Source organism: Chinchilla lanigera, unplaced genomic scaffold (assembly GCF_000276665.1).
Source record: "Chinchilla lanigera isolate Chin_1 unplaced genomic scaffold, ChiLan1.0 scaffold00038, whole genome shotgun sequence".
NCBI lineage: Eukaryota > Metazoa > Chordata > Mammalia > Rodentia > Chinchillidae > Chinchilla > Chinchilla lanigera.
The window spans coordinates 1,512,214-1,533,561 of record NW_004955439.1 but is presented as its reverse complement, the minus strand read 5'-3'; the positions used below and the strand labels follow the sequence as shown (position 1 = coordinate 1,533,561).

The 21,348-nt window shown below is 40.8% G+C and overlaps 1 protein-coding gene across 4 annotated transcripts in view; it reads left to right on the top strand.

Moving 5' to 3' along the window:
• The window catches only part of Myb (v-myb avian myeloblastosis viral oncogene homolog), a 36,670-nt gene extending 26,624 nt beyond the window's left edge, over positions 1 to 10,046 (top strand). For all 4 annotated transcript variants that reach the window (XM_005390488.2, XM_005390490.2, XM_005390493.2 and 1 more), the window contains one exon: positions 8,694 to 10,046. In XM_005390488.2, the coding sequence (XP_005390545.1) occupies positions 8,694 to 8,810 (117 nt within the window). In that variant the 3' untranslated portion in view covers positions 8,811 to 10,046. The remainder of the gene's footprint in view (positions 1 to 8,693) is intronic.
• The last annotated feature ends 11,302 nt before the right edge of the window (positions 10,047 to 21,348 follow it).

Below are 21,348 nucleotides of genomic sequence, written 5' to 3'. Positions count from 1 at the left end.
TAAATTACAAATGAAGAAACTACAGCTGGGCATGGTAGTACACTCCTAGTCCCAGCTATAGGGTGTGGGCAGGAGGATTGTGGGGCGGGGTGTCTCTGAGGCAGGAGGATTGCTTGGTCCCATGAGCTTGAGGCCAGGCTGGGCAATATAGCAGAGACCCTGTTTCTTTTGTTTTTTGTTTTAAACAGAAAAAAAGAATCTGAGTTTTATATTTCATTATAATGAATTTCAAACCTAAATAGAAGAACAGAAAGTAGACTGTGGCTGGGTATGGTGGCGCACACCTATAATCCCAGCACTTAGGAGGCCTAGGCAGGAGGATTAATGCAAGTTTGAGGCCAGCCTGGGCTACCTTGTGAGTTCAAGCCCAGCCTGAATTACACAGGGAGACCCCATCTCAAAAAAAACCAAAAAAGCAACAACAAAAAAAATCAAAAGAAGGGGCCAGGGATAGGGCTCAGTGGCACAAGCACCTGCCCGGCGAGTGCAAGGTCCTGAGTTCAATTCCCAGCAAAAAAAAAAAAACAAAAACAAAAACAAATTGCTACCCAAAACATCAAAAGAAAAAAAGAAAATAAACTGTTCTGAGCTCATTAACATTTTGCCAGATTTACTTCATTTATTTTTATAAAGCATATTAAAATGAGTTCCAGACAATATAACTTTTGTACTTCTGGATTATCTCTAAAAACAGACATTTTCAGTTTCATCTGTAACCCTACACCATTATCATACATTATTAATAACAATTCCTTAATATTCTAATTCCTCGGACATATTTAAATTTTCTCATTAATCCATAGAAGGATCCTGTTATTTTATCAAGATTGAAACAGTTTCACATATTGCCTTTGGCGTTTTTCTGTGGTGTTTTTGTAAGACCGGGCCTCACTGATCCCAGCACTGTAAGCCTTGAACGTACTATGGAGCCCAGGTTGGCCTGGATCTTACAGTGCTAGGATTACAGCTGTGCGTGTGCCACTGCACCATGCTGTATTTGGTTTTTAAGTCTCTTAAATCTCTTCCAGTCTCTAGACCACTACTGTGCAACTTACTGCAGTCCAGTTTGGTAGCCTTTACTTGTATATGGCTCTTGAGCACTTGTAACATGGCTTGTGCCTCTAAGGAACAAAGTGTTTCTTTTTATTTAAGTGGCTTTAATCTAGCAGCCAGAAAAAAAAAATTTTTTTTAAATATAGCAGCCATTTTCCTTACTGTTCTTTGAATCAGCCATTTCCCTAAGGTTGCATTTCAGTGCGAACTGGTCTGTAGAAACCAAAATCAGGGTGTTAGGTATCCCCACTGTTATGTGGGTGGTCACTGAGACGTGGTGAATTGTAATAACTCAGAACTTTGCACATATCTCAATATATAACCTATAAATGATTAAATTTTTTTGTTTGTTTGTTTGTTTTGGTTTTTTTCCAGTACTGGAAATCGAACTCACGACCTTGCGCTTGCCAGGCAGGCGCTGTGCCGCTGAGCTAAATCCCCAGTCCCTAAATGATTAAATTTAAATAAACAGAGGCTTTTATTAGCCATTATGCACAATCATGTTCTATTTGCTTGTTAAATTATATTTAATCTTTTTCCCAAATAATTTACATAATGATAACAGTTGAGTTTTTCTCTCTCTCTCTCTCTCTCTCTCTCTCTCTCTCTGTGTGTGTCTCTCTCTCTCTCTCCCTCTCTCTTTCTCTCTGCTTTAGTTTTACTGTTAAAGTAAACATAGTGGGCTGGGGGCGTAGCTCAGTGGTGGAGCATTTGCCATCTATGCCTAAGGCCCTAGGTTCAGACCCCAGTGCTGTAAAAATCAAAATCAAAGTGTTCTTATAAAAAAGATATTCTGAGATATTTTTTATATTTGTCTTTCATGGGGCTCAGAATATGTGAGATTTTCACATTATGTCATTGTTAGTACTCACCCTTTTCCCCAGATTTCTGGGATAGAAGATGGAATCTAAAAGCCTATAAAATGGTCACAAAGGAGGAAGTAGTGAAAATACTCAGCTTAGAAGAAAGTTTGTAGTTTGGAGCGGGAGAGGCAGATTCACTGTGGAACACCCCTGGGGCCCTGCCATTCAGAAATTACCCGGAGAGAGGACCTAGGCCAATGGGGCAAACCTTTTAGAGACCAAGTGCCAAACTGCAACCCAAAACCCACTTACTTATCACAAAGTGCCAACACTGCACTTAAACCGGAATCCTGAGGTTTTAGTTTAGAGAAGACAACTCTTCATTAACATCTTTTGTCTAAAAAGAAAAACAAAAATGTGTGCCCTCGGTTCTCTACCACTGACCTAGCCAGACATACAGAGCTCTCCTCGGCAAAGAGGAAATACTGGGGGCTGGGGATTTAGCTCTGCAGCACAGCACCTGCCTGGCAAGCGCAAGGTCGTAAGTTCGATTCCTGGTCCCGGAGAAAAAAAACCAAAAACAACAATAACAAAAAAAAGAGAAAATACTGCCTGTATATATGCTTTTCATGTTGAAATAAATACATTCTACTATACACATTTCTTAAGGTAGACATTTTTTTTGGTAAATCCAAAACTGTACTTATAAGTCTTTTGAACTTCTGTTGTTTTCTCTTGAATTATAATTTCCTTTTATTCCTATTTAAAACTCAAATACAAAAGATGTGTTTATATGCTTTCTACTCACTCACTTTCCTCTTTCTTGTAACCACAGAATGACAGCTTTAAATTTTAATTTCCTGACTTAACTTGTCATGGTCTTACTTTTTTAAAACAGCGAGTTTAAGTGAATTTCTCAAGTCATTGTTACTTAAACACATTCACACAACATCAAAGAATTTTAAAATATTATTACTAGTAATCAAAATTCACTTTCTCCCTGGGCTTTTTGGTTCTGTGTGTTTTGGATGGCTCCTATCTTTATTTGATTTGTTTATGATAGGCGTTGCTGAGAAGTGTAATAAACTCCATGTGGGCAACAGAACCTGCATTCTGGTCTGGACTGTGCCATTTCCTAATTGCATGACTTTAATTCACTAAGTGAATTACATTGCTTGAGACCATGGCATATCCTCCACTCATCTCACAGTTGCTATGAAGATCAGAGGAGCACATCGTTTTCAAGATGGCGGCACACCGGCCACGGTGCACCAGTGGTGTTTATTATTAGGCAGAGACGAGTCATAGTCTCTGTTCTTAAACAGGCAAATGCGGAAACCTCATCAATGGCCAGGCCTTCTTTTCATTGTGGTGTACAAGTTCCTCTAGTATACTATCCCTTTTTCTACTTTTGTAGAACAATGTCAGTGGGTCACCAGAAGAGATAGCTGATTCATCTAATTCCTTGAAATAAAGGTAGTCAGACCTCTTGGTATTATGAAGATGAAACTGCTGGTTTACCGGTTTTCACCTTGTTTCTGCTGCCTGTGTCAGCATGGAAACAGTGTACATGTGCTAGAGAAATTTCTGAGCATGTCTTATTCGAGCATGTTATCGACCTGCTACTCTGCGTGTCCCACACTTACTTGGCTCTCTCTTCTGGTCACTTTTTTCCACTTACCCTGGCAAAAATTCATGTAGCTGTCAGGAGTACTGCAGTGACCTGCTTTCAACAGATGCTTTAATTCAGCAGGTTTTCTGCGTGTAGCTTTCGAGTTGAACTGAGACAGGCTCCGTGAAGGGGGAAGCTCTGTTGAGCTCAGAGTCAGGGTGCCCTGCCCCAGACATTACAATACATGGATTTTTCATTTGTTTGCCTAGTAATTTAGAATAAACACTCTGAGATAGAATCTTGCTAGAGGAGGCCAGCAAAGATAGAATTGCTTTAGGGTTGGGGCAGTTTGGCACTTGTCTTAATCATAATGGTCTGGGACTAATATGTAACCAAAATGAGAGCTGTTTTTCCAAAAACATGTGATACCCTAGGCTATATGATACAAACTTTTGGGAAGTCTATAAACATGTAGGATAAAAAGACCTCCAGAGACATCAGGGGCAAACTCTTGTTTGGCAAAGGTCCACCTACAATAACAGTGGTTCATTTAGGCTTGGGAAGTGCCCGCATTGCTGAATGGGACAGCTTCCAGTCACCATCTGGACCTTTAATCCTCAAAGATTTAAGGTTCTTTCCTGTGAAAATTTAGGAACCCTGAAGTTGGAGGTATTTAATTAATCTATGGTTGATGCAAGGAAGTCTCTACTAGTGAGGAAATTTTGGTATCCATTAGCCATACCATAGCAACATTTCCACTCACGTGCATCCCTGACTTAGGATACGACGAAAGAGTTGTCCATTCTTTCCTATAACTGAGACATTTTAAAAAGGTGTCCTCTGGGAAGGAATTCTGACTTTTAGAATTTTCATTTAGAATAAGTATTCTCTTCAGATGAATTAACTAGAATTCTTTCTTCTACTCTTCTGGACACCATTCATGCCTGCTTCTTACATATAATAAACCAAATCAAAATAAAAACAGTATTGCATCCCACCAGTTGCTTTGATTTTTACAAATGTTTTTAGAATTTTACAGATTTCTTAAGTCTTAAAATTGTAAAACATAGAATCGCCCCATCTTTTGACATCAGTAAATAATGTCTGCTGTTGCTTTATGCATACACTACTAATAGTTGTCATTCAGTACGATGAAGAAATTCAGATTCTATATGAAAATAATCTAATTCTGACAGAAAACCACCTGTGGACATGGCCTTGTCTCATTTCATTTGTTCTGCTTTCTACAAAAGATCTGGGTATTTATTCAAGGTGCTAACAGGATATCCCAGTTAAAGCTCTGACAGACTGTTTATAGTTCACTTGTGCCCAGGGGCAGTGAAAGGCACACACAGGAGAAGCAAGGTGACTCCCCAGCAGCAGAAGGAGGATGTGTGGGTAGGATTATTAATGTTGAAACGAATTAGGCTATAGTGACATGTGTGCAATGGCACCAAGGGCTAGGAACTAAACCAGAATTCATGTGCAGAAATCTATAATGCTTATCAGTTCCTTAGTGGAAAAGGAAATACAGTTTAGGGAGAAGGGAGGAGGAGGAGGTGCAGAGATAGATACAACAATATTAAAAATATTCTGCCAGCACCAAGACATTTAATCCTCCTTTGTCAGAACTGTTCGGTCTGCTTGAAAAGTTGGCATAGGGCCTGGGGGCTCCAGGATAAGTAGACAGAAAGGAACTAGTGCTTTTCTAACCTAAATGCTCAATCTTCTTTCTGGTCTTGCCTTATATTAACGCCATCACTACATGTCTGTTCTGACCGGTTTGTCATGCTTGCTTTTGTGGGGTGTGCTTGATTGTGCTCTCCCGGTGCAGAGGGAGCTGCCTGGCTTCTGGCTTACAGGCCTTTTTATTTTTGTACACAGTAGTCTTTGCACACAGTGCCAACTGCGTCCTGCTTTTTGTCAGCTCTGGGGGAATGGAGTGTCCAAGTCATCTTCCCCCTCGAGGCTCTGATCCTCAGTGCTTATGTGCTAAGGAATTTGGATATTTTAGTCATTTTGATTTGTATCTTCTCAAATTCTCTCTGACCTTAGGAGAAGCCAGTTATTGGAAAAGTTCTCTGCAAATACAAATTTGAAATACATGATATCTTTACATTGATCTCATTTTAAATATCTGGTCCCAGAGGAAGAGCCCAACACAACCAAGTAATAAGCCATGTGAAGATCTATCAAAATCACAATTATATTTCAAGTTGAAGCTATATTAAATTGATAATACTCAGCATTAGATTCTCCTGAATGGATCTGGGAAATTGTGCATCAGCCTAAAACTTAGATGAGAAAGGATCAGAACTTGACTCTTCCAGGAAGCATAGTAAAAGCAAACATCATTTCTCATGTATCTTAAGCCACATAATGTACATGTTTAGAAATTTTATTTGAAATTAATTGAAGGCCAGCTCAGTAGAAAACCCTTAAGCACAGTAAAACAGAGACAATCCTTTCTTGCTTACATCTCCCTTCTCCTTCCATTCTTACTTTCCTTCTCTTCCCACTCCATTTGTTTCAGTGTTATATTATTTCTTTTTTGTGTGCATTTCTATGTAAATGTTAAATCATGCAAAATACTAGTGTGTTAAGACATTCATTCTGAGCTGGGCGTGGTGGTGCACACCTGTAATCCCAGCACTCAGGAGGCTGAGGCAGGAGGATCGTTGCGAGTTCAAGGCCACCCTGAGCTACAAAGTGAGCTCAAGGTCAGCCTGAACTGCGTAGCAAGACCCTGTCTCAAAAAGACAAAAACAAAAAAAAAGACATTCATTCTGCTTCACTGTTACTTTCTGTTTAAAATCTATGTTCTTTGTGTATCTGATCATTGCTTCGAAGCACTGCATAGTGCTTAATGGTAGGCAGCACAGCATATGGAATCACTCCCAAAATAGTAGTTATTGTATGTCATATTGTGCTACAGGGACTACACACACTATCTGAGTAGTTAAAAAGATAACATTACATTTTAACTTTAAAGTCATGTGTCAATAAAGTATTTCAGTTCTGCACTGGAAAATTTTACTGCATGTAAGCAATCCATAAAACTAAAATAGGGATTTTGGGCGGACAGATATATACCAAAGAAATATTTAATCCACATGCTTAAGTCTAGGGAAAGAGCATTTATTCAGAACTATTTCAAAGGATGCTGTAACTACCCTGGTGATTTTATACAAAACTTAGAACACGACACTATAAACTTGATGGCACTGGAACTTTGTTCCAGCTGCCGAGCAAGGAAACCTGACTACTAGACCAGTACGGTGCGTTCGTTCAGATTTCCCGACCTCCAGTGCTCAGTGCTTCTTCCTGGATTCCAAGGCTCTGGTGGCTGAGCCTCTGAATTCCCCATAAGGGATGTGGGATATGTATCCCACCTGAGTTTGGATTCTTGCTTCTTCATTTCTAAGCTTGGTGACCTTGAGTATGTTGCTCAAACTCTCTTCCTTTTACATGACCTGCTCTGTAGAATAGATGCAATGCCACAGGTGTGCCTGGACTACAGGTGTGTTATGTGAGAGTGGGTGAGATGAGACCTGTGGAATTCTGAGAAGATGGACAACACGCGTGAGGGGCTTGTTAGATGTTGTCATTTGACCACTGTATTTCTTTTTTTGATTTTTCTTTGTTTGTTTTTTTTAATTTTTTTTTCAAGTACCAGGAATCGAACTCACGACCTCGCGCTTGCCAGGCAGGCGCTGTGCCGTAAATCCTCAGCTCCCTGACCACTGTATTTCTTTTCTCTGTCATTGCATCAGCAACGTACAGATTGCAGCTTCCTTTCTCTTTCCTGCTACCTTGCCACCTGGATCGCACCCCTGCTTTTCCACCTGCCTGTGTAGCCCTGCCCGTTCTTGCCCTCTTCCTATGGCAGTGCCCTGGCAATTTCTCTGTGTCCCATCCCCTGCTCACGTGCAGGCGGCACTTGGGGCCCCACACACTGTCAATTATTAGGCCACCTGCTGTGAGACACCTGTGTGTTTGTCTCTCAAAGTACTTTAGGCTCTGGGGAGCAATGACCTTTCTTCTTTTGTCCCATGGGAAGTGATTCTTCTTAGGATCAGTACCAGGAATGGTGCCTTTCCTAAACCACCGGTTCCATATTGACCTTACAGGCACCAGCGGCTGCTTGGGTTTGTTTCCCTGTCTGCAGTGACTGCTAGAGAGCTCGGGGTCAAGCCGGTAGTTGACATCTGTCTGGGCACCGTGCTTCATGATGTGATTTATGTACAAATCTTCCCCCAACTTCATGTTATTTATTTTTCTCACGTTTATTTTCCCCACAATCTTGCTCTCTGCACTTTTGAAACCCTGCTGTATTTATTTTGTAATCATATTAAATCCTTTTGGGAATGAAGCGCAGCGTAGGTGGTGCATGTTTCAGTCAGAGGCAGCATGGAGCCCCAGCGGCAGCAGGACTGCAGCAGACAGGCCAGAGATCTGCAGAGCAGCTCCGGCAAGTTACCACTCTCTGCGCCGCTCCATCCTCCACCCTGACTAAAGACAGGATGAACCTACCTTGCGATGGTTGATAGCTCTGTTACTATTTAAAAGAGATCATGTGTGTGAAGGAATAAAGGGTTCCTAGGATCTAGACACCATCCCTTGAACATTACATCCGTCTTATATCTTCCAGTATAGCTTTAAAAATTAGACTAGATTGGGGCGGGGTGCGGCTTGGTGATAGAGCACTTGCCTAGCATGTGTCCGAGGCCCTGGTTTTGATCCCCAGTACTACAAAAATAATAATGATGAGCTATACTGAGGAACAGATTTTTAAAAATTAATTATGAAAAATATAAACTTTTAGATGTCAGTCACTCCCACTGCCTGTGTGAGCTTGTTGGCTCAAGCACGCGCCAATTTGCTCAGCGCTCGCCCACAGTTCATCTTGGGGATCAGGAGAATTACGCTTATTCGTGCTCAGCAGGGACAGAAGGGGCGCCAGTGTGACGGTGTGGCTGCATCTTGTGAAGCCTTGGAGTGGGTTTTCCCTCTTGCTAATAAAGTTTCTGATCATTCATATCACTTAACACTGGGTTTCTGAGTATCAAGGAGTCGAGAGGCTGTCTTACAAAGGCTTCCTGGCATGGGCCCCTCGTCGTCGTCAACAATCAAAATGTCATACGCTGGTCTTACTGGGACTGAGGTACCTTTCAGAGTCCAGTCTGTGCTTCCTGCTTTGACCTGTTCTCACCTCTCCCCCTTAGCCTTGTAGTGGTGCCTGGGAACCGGTATCCTGTGGGAAGACAGAGGACCAGATGACGGCGTCCGCTCAGACTCATAAATACGTGAATGCATTCTCAGCCCGGACTCTGGTCATGTGAGACGTTTCCAAAAAGCATTATGGTTTTGAGAACACTTCAAGTTGACTTGGGATAGATCATTCCTCGACATGAAGCTTTCCATGATTGGGAGAAGCACCTATTTTTGTTGTGGTACAACAGTTGAGCACAGTACCAAGTGCGTTTAGTTGGATGAAATCTTATTGGATTTCGCTCAACTAAAAAGAATTTTTAAAAAATAAATAGCAGTCTTACCTAAATTATTAGGTAATGAATTTTGTAACCAGTTAATATCTTGAAGCAGATTTTTAAAAAAAATATATAAAATGATTTATCTGTATTTTAGAGGGGCCAATAGATCAGTATTTTTTGCTGTGTTGAGTTTTTTAAAATTTTACACAAAAAAGGTACTCCAGTATTCTACTTTCCTCAATCACTAAACGTATGTGCATATTTTTAAAGAATCAGTAAAAGCATTACTATAAATGTTGACTAAACACCACAGAACAATTAATGGAGATTGTAAATGCTCATGTATGGTTGATAACATTGGAGGTACATTTGTTGTACTAAACCATTTTATGAGTTTTTTGTTAGCTTGCTTCAAAAATTATTACTGTATGAAATAGTTTTATAAAAAAATTATATTTTTATTCAGTAATTTAATTTTGTAAATGCCAAATAAAAACTGTGTTTTGCTGCTACAGTCTTAGCCTGTAGACATGCTGCTAGTATCAGAGGGGCAGTAGAGCTTGAATGGAAAGACAAGAAACTTGGTGTTAGGTAATTGACTATGCACTAGTATCTCAGACTTTTTTATTTTTTAAAAATACACATTTTTTTTTCCTTTTGTAATACATTGGAAAAGTTGTTTGGGAGATTTTGCATTTTTTGTTCTGTGTTTTGTTTTTTGGTTCCTTTTTGTTGTTGTGGTTTATAAAGCATGCATTGCACTTCTTTTTTGGGAGATCTGTGTTGTTGATGTCCTATGTTTTGTTCGAGTTCAGCCTGACTTGTTCTTTAATTCGGGGGTTCTGAGTTTGATCAGCATCCCCAGGGTTTCGAAGTCTATGATATCAGAACTGCCTCACGGGTCTGGTGTTTGCAGCTGAAGAGAGAGTCAAGTCCTGTGTTTGCCTCGGGGAGAAGACAAAGACTGAGGTCAATAGGGAGTTTCTGCCTTAAGAACATTCAGTGCAAGATGGCCGGCACTGAAACTTTGACGACAGTGTACTTACTGCCTTGTAGCAAAATAAAGCTGTGCCCTTATTTTACTTACTTTGGACTTCTCTCTTGCTTGCGAGTGTGGCTGATAGTTGTATTTTTAAGAAAATGGAGTGAACTCAAAGAATTTTCCTTTCTTAAAAATTTGTATACCGTCTGAACTTCAGTGAAGAATCCTAAATCATTACAATGAAGAAAGAACAAGCAAACCAAGATAACAGTTCACAAAATAACCGTGGTAACAATTGGGAAGACTTCAAAGCTGCATCCATCCAGGGGTCCAGCAGTTTTTGAGCTGGACCGTTTATTTACAAAAGTACTGATATCCAGGCTTTGGGCAGGGTGTAAGGAGACCAGGGGAGGCGTGCACATGGGTACTAGTGGGTATTGCCACCTGGAAAGGGAGAGTCGTAGAAATCAGGAGCCCTCACAAGGTACAGTAACCTTTGGCAGGGCCACTGCCACCCGAAGAGACCTCACAGAGGGAACCAAGGGCTGCTCTGAACTTTGCTTCCCACCTAAACCCAGGAGTTTTAATTGTCAGAATCAACCAAAAGTCAGAGGACAAGGGGACACATGGATGGATGTAAGCCAGAAGGTCAGACTTCTAGGGCATTCCCAGCATCCTACACACAACCCAGCTTCCCTTTTCACAGACAAATCCCCACTGGCTGTGTGTCTTAACTCCATCTTCTTTTTGCTGTGCAATAATATCCCTGAACGTAAATTCCTTTTAATTTATTCTAGTCACTCTGTCCCGGCTCTGACTTTGAGTTTTCATACGCATGATGTAGTTGGGTTCACAGAACCAGTATTTGTTACACCTAATTACCAGTCTTTAAGGTTGTTCTGCATTGTTTGATTGTCTTTCTGATAGTTAAGATGACATTTGAGGGCTAAGTGCTGACTCTGCCCCTTACTAGCAGTTTGAATTTGGACAAGTCACTAAGCTTTTGGATCCTTTTTTCTAGGAAATGAGTTCTTCCCTACAATGAAACTTTTGTTAAGTAAAGCACTATTCAAATATTTGTATTACCTGTGCTTTCCACAGTTAAGTACATGCAGTCAAGTGTCATATGTTCATCTGGCTGGTAATGTGCATTGCCAATTACAGAGTTGAAATTAAGGATCACAGGGCTGGGGATTTAGCTCAGCGGCAAAAAGCGCCTGCCTGGCAAGTGCAAGGTCGTGAGTTCGGTTCCCGGTACCGGAGAAAAACAAAAAAAAAAAAAAAAAATTAAGGATCACATTATAATCATTAAATTAATGACAAGAGTGAATTGAATAGTATGTAACATTTACAAATAAAAGGATATATTCATTTTTTTATAAGTATATAAACCAATATAAGTATAAAAACCAGGGCTGGGGATATAGCTCAGTGACAGCACCTGCCTGGCAAGTGCAATGTCCTGAGTTCGATTCCTGGTAACAAAAAAAAAGTATATAAACCAATACCTACAGTCTAAAAGCCTAATGAGCAGGGGTGTATATTTATATTTTACTCCCAAACATGCCAAGACTCATTTCGCAAGAACCTCTAAAAGACAACCGTCCTGATCATTTTTCATGTGTATAAAAACATGTAGAATATTAAAGTGATTAAAGATAACATAAGCTGGGGCTGGGGATTTAGCTCAGCAGCACAGCACCTGCCTGGCAAGTGCAAGGTCGTGAGTTTGATTCCCGGTACAAAAAAAAAAAAAAAGATAACATAAGCTAAGGTCATATGCCAAGAACCATGAACAATTTAGATAATTTACTTCTAGGTCAATTCAGTGTGTTGAATACGGTATTAGAGATGGCTAAGTGTGGGCCCAAAGAACTTGTTTAAAAATTCCATGAGTGAGGCCAAGGATATAGCTTAGCGGGATAAGCACGTGCCTGGCAAGCCTGAGGTCATGAGTTTGATTCCCGGTACCAATAAATAAATAAATAAATAGATAAATACTCCATGAGAGGGCTAGGGCGTAGCTCAGTGGTGGAGCCGGAGCTTGGTATACATATAATGCTGGGTTCCATCTCTGGAAAACAAAAAATAAAAGGAAGACCCTCCACAGACGCTCACCTGTATATTCATAACCACATGCAAGATGAACATTGTTCTGCTGCACAGTGGCTTCAGGAGGGCAGCAGTCAGTGGCTTCTAGTTCCTTGCTGAAGTACTTTGTTCATTAGTTTTGGATGCTGAAATGTCCCCAGCCAAGGTACTGACAGTCAGTGTCTGGTGAGGCCCTACTTCCTGTTTGTTTCATAGGTGGCCTCTGTTTGCTATATTTCACATGGCAGAAGAGCCTGATCTGTCCTTTAGTGACGCTGTTCTCTACAAGAGGAATTCAGGAAGTACAATAAATGGAAATAGCTTACTAATCCCAAATGAAATGAAACGTCCTTTGAGTTGCTATTTGTAAAGCTGGCCTGGCATCTCCATGTGTCCGTTCAGAGAACAGGAGACACACTGAGAAGACTGATTTGTCCCCTAGCCTCTAGCTGGGACTGATAGGTACAAGAGATGTCCAAAGAAGAATGTCCTTCTTTCTTTAGAAATTAGTGTTAGAACTGGAAGGGATCATCAGAGCCTTCCAGTAGGGGGTCACTGCATTGCTGCATCAAAAGAAAATCAGTTTTGGAGTCCAACCCATCTTGGTTTCAATTCAGACTTTGCCCTTCCTTTACCAGGTCCTTCTATAGGAGTTTTATTTCACCTCCCTAACTTCATTTTACTTATATTGGAGATAAAAGTACATCTCATGGTGCTTGGATGTTGTGAAAATTCCATAAGATAGTAAATGCCTTCTTGAGTCTCCATAAAATATTGCAGTGCCTGCTGATTAGATAAGTCCCCAGAATGACTTAGGGTCACAGAAAAACCATGGCATCTGACACTGGAAAAATGAAGACTGGATTGTGTGTTAAAAATAACTTCAAATTTTAATGATATCTTCTCCAAATGTTCCTAATCATTCTTAACGTATAAAGAATCCTTCTTATCCTCGTGTATGTGGGAACAGTGAGGCTGTTCCATAAACTTTTGGCTTGAAAGCCCAGCCATAGCTTACGTGTGTTCGTTTTTCTCCACTGTCAGTAATTACACTTTTACTAACAACACAGTATGTGTTAAGTGCTCCCTGTGTGCTAGAAAATCAGTGAGAATCAAGGCAATGTCTGAGCAGTGTACAGAAGCTAAAGCCAAACCTGGAGAAGGGGGAGTCTGGCGCTGGGGAGCCAGGTACGCTGAGTTTGAACTTTGTCCTTAGAGATACGAGGAGTCACTGAACACTTTTAGGCAGGGAAATAAAATAATTAATTGATGTTTGATCTGTAGAAATAATCCTGTTTAAATCCTTTATTCATAGATAGTCTAAAAATGAAACCTCAGGTTAGCAGGGACAGATAATTGCCGTGTCTGTATTTCAGATCTAGATAATTGGTTTTTACATAGTACATTTCCTATCGCTTCTTAATTTTGAAAGAACGTCCTTGAATCCTAGAAAGTCTTACTGAAAAAAAATCTTTTGATCTGAAGCTCATGAAAAGCTGTCTTCACACTTTATAGTTCATAAAGTCATTAGTTTGGGAAGACTTGCTTGCTTAAAACACTTCTCCTTTAAGAGCAGAACATTTGCAACAAGTAATTTATTTAAAACCTTCCCTGTCATTTTCAAAAATCAGATCTTCTACTGTCTCCTGACATTTTTACATAGAATAATCCTTGATTATATTTTAATTCTTCGATATATTTGCCCATTCAGGCATCCTGCCAATATTTGTTCTGGAAGGTAGTTTTGGATTCATTTTATATTTTATTTCACTCTTTAATGCTGAATACATTTTTTAAAAATTCCAATTCTTTCTTCTCTTCCTCCCTTCCTTCCTTCCTTCCTTTCTGTCCTGGGGATCACACTCAGGGCCTTGTGCATGCAAGCAAAGAGCTCTGCCACTGAGCCACATCTCCCCTGGGTACATTCTTAGAACCTGTGGTTCTCAGAAGCACGAGAGTTCAAGGCCAGTGTGGAATGCAAAGAAAGGCCCTGTCTCAGAGAGAGAGAGAGAGGGATTTTTTTTTTACCTCACCTTCAGGGATTGGAATGCATAAATTAGATGTAGATTTGGGAATGTTTGACAGACTTCCAGATAAGTCTAACACGGATGGCCTGAGGGGACTGAGGTAGAATAAAAAGTAACAGAGATAAATAGGAAGGAGACAAGGAAAATTGGAATTTTACATTGTACTTTTAAAGAAAAACTGCCATTTCAGCACACAAAAGTTACTCAAGCCTTTTTCCCTTAGAGGAAATTCACTGAAAAAGAAAAACTAAAATCCCTGAGGGTCTTACAGACACAATTATTAGCCTGTCAAAGGGGTTCTGGGGCAGTTCTTTTCACCTGTAAATTGTGCTCCTCCCCACAGACCTCCATCCTTAAGGAAGTAGCATTATTATCTGTAGGCAGCAGATCTCAACTTCAAACACTTGTAAATGGTTTGGGGTCTAACCTAGCCCACATGGGTAACCTGACAGACGGGTGGAATACACATCTAGATCACCCATCTTGGAGCCCCAAGGCTCCAGAAATGTTCCCAGCTGCAGATTATGATGTGCCTCCTCTTCTCTTGGAGGTCTTTATTCTTTTAATTTTTTTTGCCTAATGAACCTCTTTTTGCCTATCACTGACTTGTCTTGAAAACTACTTATTCTTTGATGGAAGTCAGTAAAGTAAACCCACCCTGTGGATGAGCTGGGTTGAGATCCCCATATTCTCTTTGAGGGAGCTTTTCAAACCCATTGGGTGAAAGAACCACACTGAAAGAACAGTGCCACAGGAAAAAAGACTTAACTGCATCCAACCCTGTTTTCTGTCTAAACATCCTTTAATATCTTTCAATTCCTGTGGAGCCTATAATTTTTAACTGAGATGCCCATTGGTCTATATTCGACTAGAAAACCCTGACTCTAAGAAGATTTTCTTCAATCCAAAAAATCATTAAGTTACATTTGTTGGTAATGAAACTAATGTTGGTCTTCAGATTGATCTACTTTTGATTTTTACAATATGTGCGGAGGTATAATTTTATTCAAATATATTGAAACTTTTTGTAATATTCTATCATACATATATTCTGTATCAAAAAGGAATATATAACATAGCCGGGTGTGGTGGCACAGGCCTGTAATCCCAGCACTCGGGAGGCTGAGGCAGGAGGATCGCTGCGAGTTTGAGGCCAGCCTGGGCTACAAAATGAGCTCAAGTTCAGGTTGAACTGCATAGTGAGACCCTGTCTCAAAAAGACAATAAATAAATAAATACATACATACATACATACATAAATTTTAAAAAGGGAATATATATATCTCAAGAAGTTCAGCATGGAAACAAAACAAAAAAATATTTTCATTCAGAAGTCCTTGGTTCTAAACCAGCCTCTAATCAACTTGCCAAAAACCCTTGCTCAAGCCACTTTACACCTCTGTGCTTTGGGATTTCTACTTAAATGGAGGAAATATTTAATCCTGTATATAGTTACAAAGCACACAGAGGTCCTCAGATCAAAGCAGAATTCAAAGAATGCTTCAGTATAGCCCACAGATATTGAAATACTTAGGAGAGAACTGTGAGGTTTTCCTGCTGGAAAACAGCCCTGAAATGAATTTAGAAGTTAACCAACCATCCTTAGCCTGTGTTTAGGGGCAGACGTTAAGTACAGAGTCAGGATTTGTTTTCATTTGTCACTTTACTAAAGAATGTAAATCTATCTATCCACCTGTTCTTTAATGACCCCAAATATCTCATCGTGGACAGACACCTAGTAGTTCATTTGTTCAGATTAGGTCTAACTAATTCATTTATTCAATAAATACTTATTGACCACTCCAATACAAAGCAGAATTTCAAAACAAGTGTGTATTTCTCATATACATACTTACATCTAAACAAGATGTAATTACAAACAAACTTGCTTGTATACCACCAAAAGGACTAAGAGGCCTATTTCATATTCGCTTTTTTAATGACAGAGGAGGAGTTGCCTCAGTTTGGGTCTCCGCCCAGCTCTGTCTCAAACCTCACAAGTGCTGCATAAATGGAGTCCAAGGAACCCAACAATATTCTGTTATGTCACTTAAAAGCTACCCGACATATAGAAGCCCTCTGTAATTTGTACCACAAGTTAACTAGGAAGCTGATTTTGTCATGTGGAAGTCTAAAACAACTTATGCCTGCTTTCTAACACTCTCACGGAGAATCAGTACTCTAGACCAGGGGTGGGATAATTACAGCCCCTGACCAAATCTGGCCCCCTGCCTGTTTTGGTAACTACATTTCATTGGAACACGGCCACACTCTTTCATTTCCGAATTCTCTGTGGCTGGATTCCTGCATCAATGGCAAAAGTAGGTCCTTGCAAGGCAGACCATGTGGGTTGCAAAGCCTAAAACATTTATTATCTAGCACTTTATAGGAAAAGTTTATGATCCCAACCCTAGAAGAAAAAGAATCAAAAACCACAATAGTAGTATTAGTGTGAAGAACATAGATTCTGCTTCAGTTAAACAGACTAAATAAATTTATGATTTTTCCATTTCCTGGGCCTTTCTGTGGGCTACCCACCATAACTGCTTCTATTTGGGAGTTGAGAACATTTGGCATGATAATCCTATGAAATTGACAATATTTGATGGATTTAATTTACAAATCACGTGACAACCTAAAGCACTGACTTCTTTTGATTTTTTTCTTTATTTTATCAGTGGGTTTTGTTTTAATTCCTCATTAATTGTGTAGTTTTCCAACTATTTCAGTGGTTCACAATCTTGACTATTGTTATGGTTGATACATTGTGTCAACTTGGGGAGTCTAGAGGTTTGGCTAAGTGACTCAGCAGGAAGCCAGGGTGCTTACTTTGTATACATCCTGAGCCTGTGGAAGAGAAGGGCACGGAGATTATGTGAGAGCTACACGCCCCTTAGGTGGGGGTAGCCTGTTTACAGTGTAAGGGAGGGAAAGAAGCTGCTTGCCGCCATTCCTCCCTTTCGCTCTGGCTGCTTTGCTGTTCGGCTGCCATTCCCCCCTTTGCTCTTGTTGCTTTGCTACCTTCTGCCTCAGAGCCAGCCAAGTATGGACTGAAACCTCCACAAACTGTAAGCTAAATAAACCTTTCCTTCCTTCATTTTGGGCATTGGGTATTTTGTCTCAGCAACGAGAGAAAAGTAACCAAGACAACTATGTATTAGAATCACCTGAAGAACATTAAAAGAAAATTAATACCCAGTTCACACTGAGGACCAACCAAAAGAGAATCTCTTTAGGGGGAGCCCAGCATCAGAATTTTTAGGAAGTCTCCCCTGGTGATTGATTAGTGTTTAAGCAGGCTACATGAACAGAGCTCAGTGAGTGCATGAAGGCATGCATAAGGCCCTGGGTTCAATCTCCAGCATCACACACATAAAATAGGCCCGGTAGGCTGCTAAAATAATTTGGCAACACCGACATGCTGGGTATTATGGACTCCTCCCAGCCTAATAAAAGAATGTGGCAATTATAACCAACAACCAAGGGTGGGGATATAGCTCAGCAGCACAGTGCCTGCCTGATAAGTGTGAGGTTCTCAGTTTGATACCCAGTACCCCCCCAAAAAAAAACAACAATTAGAGTCTTATAGTTTGTAGAATATATCATTCTAGAATGTCCCCTTGCATTTGCTTTTGTATGACTGGGACCCAGTACCTACCACCCGCTAGTAAAAGGAGTAGAGTTTTAATTTGCACATGGCTTCAGTCTATGCGCCACTGACTCTAAGGCAGAAATGCGGCACAAGGATGTAGAGGAGCAGAGCTGCTGAGGGTAGGCCTGCTGGGAAGCAGAGCAGGGGAACAGGGCTAGAGAGGAAGAGGCCAGGAACCAGACATGGACCCCAAGGCCATGCATCCATGATGGAACCGATGCACCCAGAAATGTGTTCTAATAGTCCCCCAGGGTGGACCCCAAAGCCGATTTTGTTTACACTCCATCCTGACCAACATGTCCTTAGAAGCCCATGTTATTTGCTTGGTCCCTTGCCAAGTGGGAGGCAGTAGGGTCACTGGGGTATGCCCTGGAGAGGGACACTGGGACCAGGGCCCTTCCTCCTTCTGTTTGCTTCCTAGCTGCCATGTGAGAAACAGACCTTTTCTGTCTCATGTCCAGTGCCACCATAGGCCCAAAGCAACAAAGCCAAATTACCCTGGACTGAAACTTCCAAAATCATGAATCAAAATCAACTTTTTTTTTCTTCACTAAGTTGATTATCTCAGGTATTTTGTCACAATGTGAGAAAGCTGACTAACACACAGGGTAATCATGACCACAGTCATTCTCAAACTTCAGCATGCATCACATCACCTGGAAGGCTGTGAACACACACGTTTCTGAATCCTACCCCCAGTTTCAATTCTATAAATCTGGGCAGGGGTCTGATAGTTTATTTTTTTTCTCTTCTTTCTTTTTCTTTTTTTGTTTTCTTGGTTTTGTTTTTGAAACAGGGTCTCACTATGTAGTTCAGACTAGCCTTGAACTCACTATGTAGTCCAGGCTGACCTCAAACTTGTGGAGATATTTCTGCCTCAACCTTCTGAGAGTTGGGATTACATGCAGGGGCTACCATGCCTGGATGATAGTTTATATGTCTAATGAAGTCTCAGAATTCATGCTTTTGAGAACCACTGTGTTACTAACATCTTCCTTAGGCACAGTGCCTTGAGTGAATACAACCTTTCATAAATGCTGGTTGAACAGATAATGGGAGACACATATCCCAGAGGTGAGTACTCTATGTTAGATTTTAGGAATGTAACAGTGAACAAGACCACCTCTCTGTTCTCATGAAGCTTATACAGTGGGCAGAAATCTGTAACTTCAAGGCTCTATGCATATTACAAAAGAAAAGCATGGGATACTGCAGCACTGCATAGGAAACACCCACCCAGTGGGTCCTAGTTTTCTGAAAATTCCTTCTAAATACCACGTTGCCAAGTTCTATCATCAGCAGTTTAGCTGGAATCAAAGGAAGACTGTTCAGTTGGGAAAGTAGATGAAGGGAAGGGACAGGGTGGAAGAAGAAAAAAGAGAAAAGAGAGTGAACACTTGTTGATAGATAAAAAGAACAAAAGTGAGTTTGTCCAAGAGTCAAACCCAGGTAATTCCTTTGGTCTTATTACCACTGACTATAAATGTAGCCCAATTTAATCAACTACAAAATGAAATTGTCTCTTATACTACTTATCTGCAATCCTAATCATTACCAAAAGGAAGAACATGGAGGTGTGCCTGTAAACTCTATAGCTTCTTCCTCTCCGCCTCTCACACATACACCTCTCACACACATACACCTTCCAGGACAGCAGAATCTCTCCATTTCCAGCCACTTGAGCTACTTACGATTGCTAAGACCAGTATTGTTTCAAGTGGCCTTAGCTGAGAGGGACTTTTGGTAAAGACATAAAGGGAAGTATGCAGCAAACAAAAAGGGTTTGTTTCAGCAGCAGCAATATTGAGGTCTTATGGAGAGCTAGAAGATTATGTGGGTTCTGATGGGCCAGTCCCACCAAGTGGTCTGCCCTCCCAGCGACTCTGGCTCTGCAGCTCCTCCCACTCCAAGGTCCCACTCACCTCTTGCTGTAGTTATTATCCCCATAGCAATTAGGATGACATGACTGTTTTTGTCCTGGGCTTCATTTTAAAATTCTTTCCTACAAAATATTATTAGAGGTCTTCATTTTTCAGGCCAAGTTTTAAGGAATCTTGTCCACAGTGACGTCCACAAGTAAGGCATTACACCAAAAGTAGATTTTGGTGGCATAAACTTCTTTGCTGACAACCTTGTGAGGCAGTTGGCTAAGTCCCTTCCTAGTTTGCTCTGTCTTCCAATTGCTTTCTTCTAAGTGCCCACCCAGAGATGTTAACATTTTCCAAAACATCTGCTTATCCTGATTCTCTTATGGAGAACCCTCAGCAGCCACAATCAAGTGGAAGGACACTCGCCCACTCTGTGCGCAATTTTGGGGGCTTTCTGAGCCACAAGCCTTGCATCCACTTATAACTCTGGCCACTGGTTCTCCATTATGTGAGTAGAATGAGGCACAAAGTAGCATGTGCTTGGGCCATACAGTGAGTCGCAGGACTCTGCCGACTCTACTATAGTTTTAAAACAATAGGGCCCTACTTCCAGGCTTGTGTAGCACACGCTGACTACCCTTCCTCCTAACATCTCGCTGGACCACTCTTCTGGAGTAACTCTGTCCTCTCCATCACTACACATGTGCCTTTTAGTTGTGTGTTCTCAGTGGATTTCACTTTTCTCCTGTCTTCTACCATTCTACATCCTGTAAGTTCAGGATTCCCTTCTTTGCCTTTCATCTTTGTTTATAACACTATTGAGAGGGAATTCCCAGGTATAAAAAAAAAAAAAAAGAAAAAAGGCCTAAAATATGACTCAGAATTAGAGCTTCAGTAAAGGAACAATCTCTGGCCCAGCAGGCAGGAGTTGTATTCTTGCAGCCCTTTCTACGAGCAGATGGGCGAAGCCTCCATTCAGACTAAGTCATTTTGAAACTGCACTTGGTACTTTCATTGACATCCTTCCTTTGAAATTGCCTTTTCTGATCACGGGTGGTTTTGTCTACAGGTGCTGGTGCCAAGGTGAACTCACAAACCTTAGCTCACAGTGCAGCCTTCTCAACAGTCATGTGTCTTGGGCTACTAACCTGTGTTGTGGGTGATGGGGATGCTAGATGGACTGCTGCATGATTGTGTGAGTATGGGAAACTTATTTGTGGAAGCCAGGCCGTGAGTGCATGGGTATTTGCTTTAAATTTCAACTTTTCTGAATGTTCAAAGTACTTATACCAAAACACAGTGAGGTGAAAGGTAAATACGCCAGCAAAGAGGTCAGTACATTACAAATACATGGAAGCTGAGCACACGGGAAAGACTTCAGAGGTGATTTTTGTTTGATAAGTTAAATGGCTCATTGTTATAAACTAATGATTTCTCCACTCGATGTTTTCCAAATTTAAGGTAGATGTTGTGCAAGAAGTGATCAGTATTATGAAGGCATTAAATGAAACCTACTGCCATCTTCCAAGACACTGATCATTTATTCATGCATGAGAAAAGCATGGGGTTTTGTGTTGGGTAGAAGTAGGCTCGTGTCCTACCCATTGTGTTTACACTGAGGAGACCGAAAGGCTCTCTGAGCTTTGGTTTTCGTATGTGTAAAATGGTATATGGAGGGGTAGGTGGGAATAATATCCACATCTTAAACTTATATGGTTTAAATGCTGTGTTAGTCAGCTTTGTGTCACTAAAATGAAATATCTGAGAT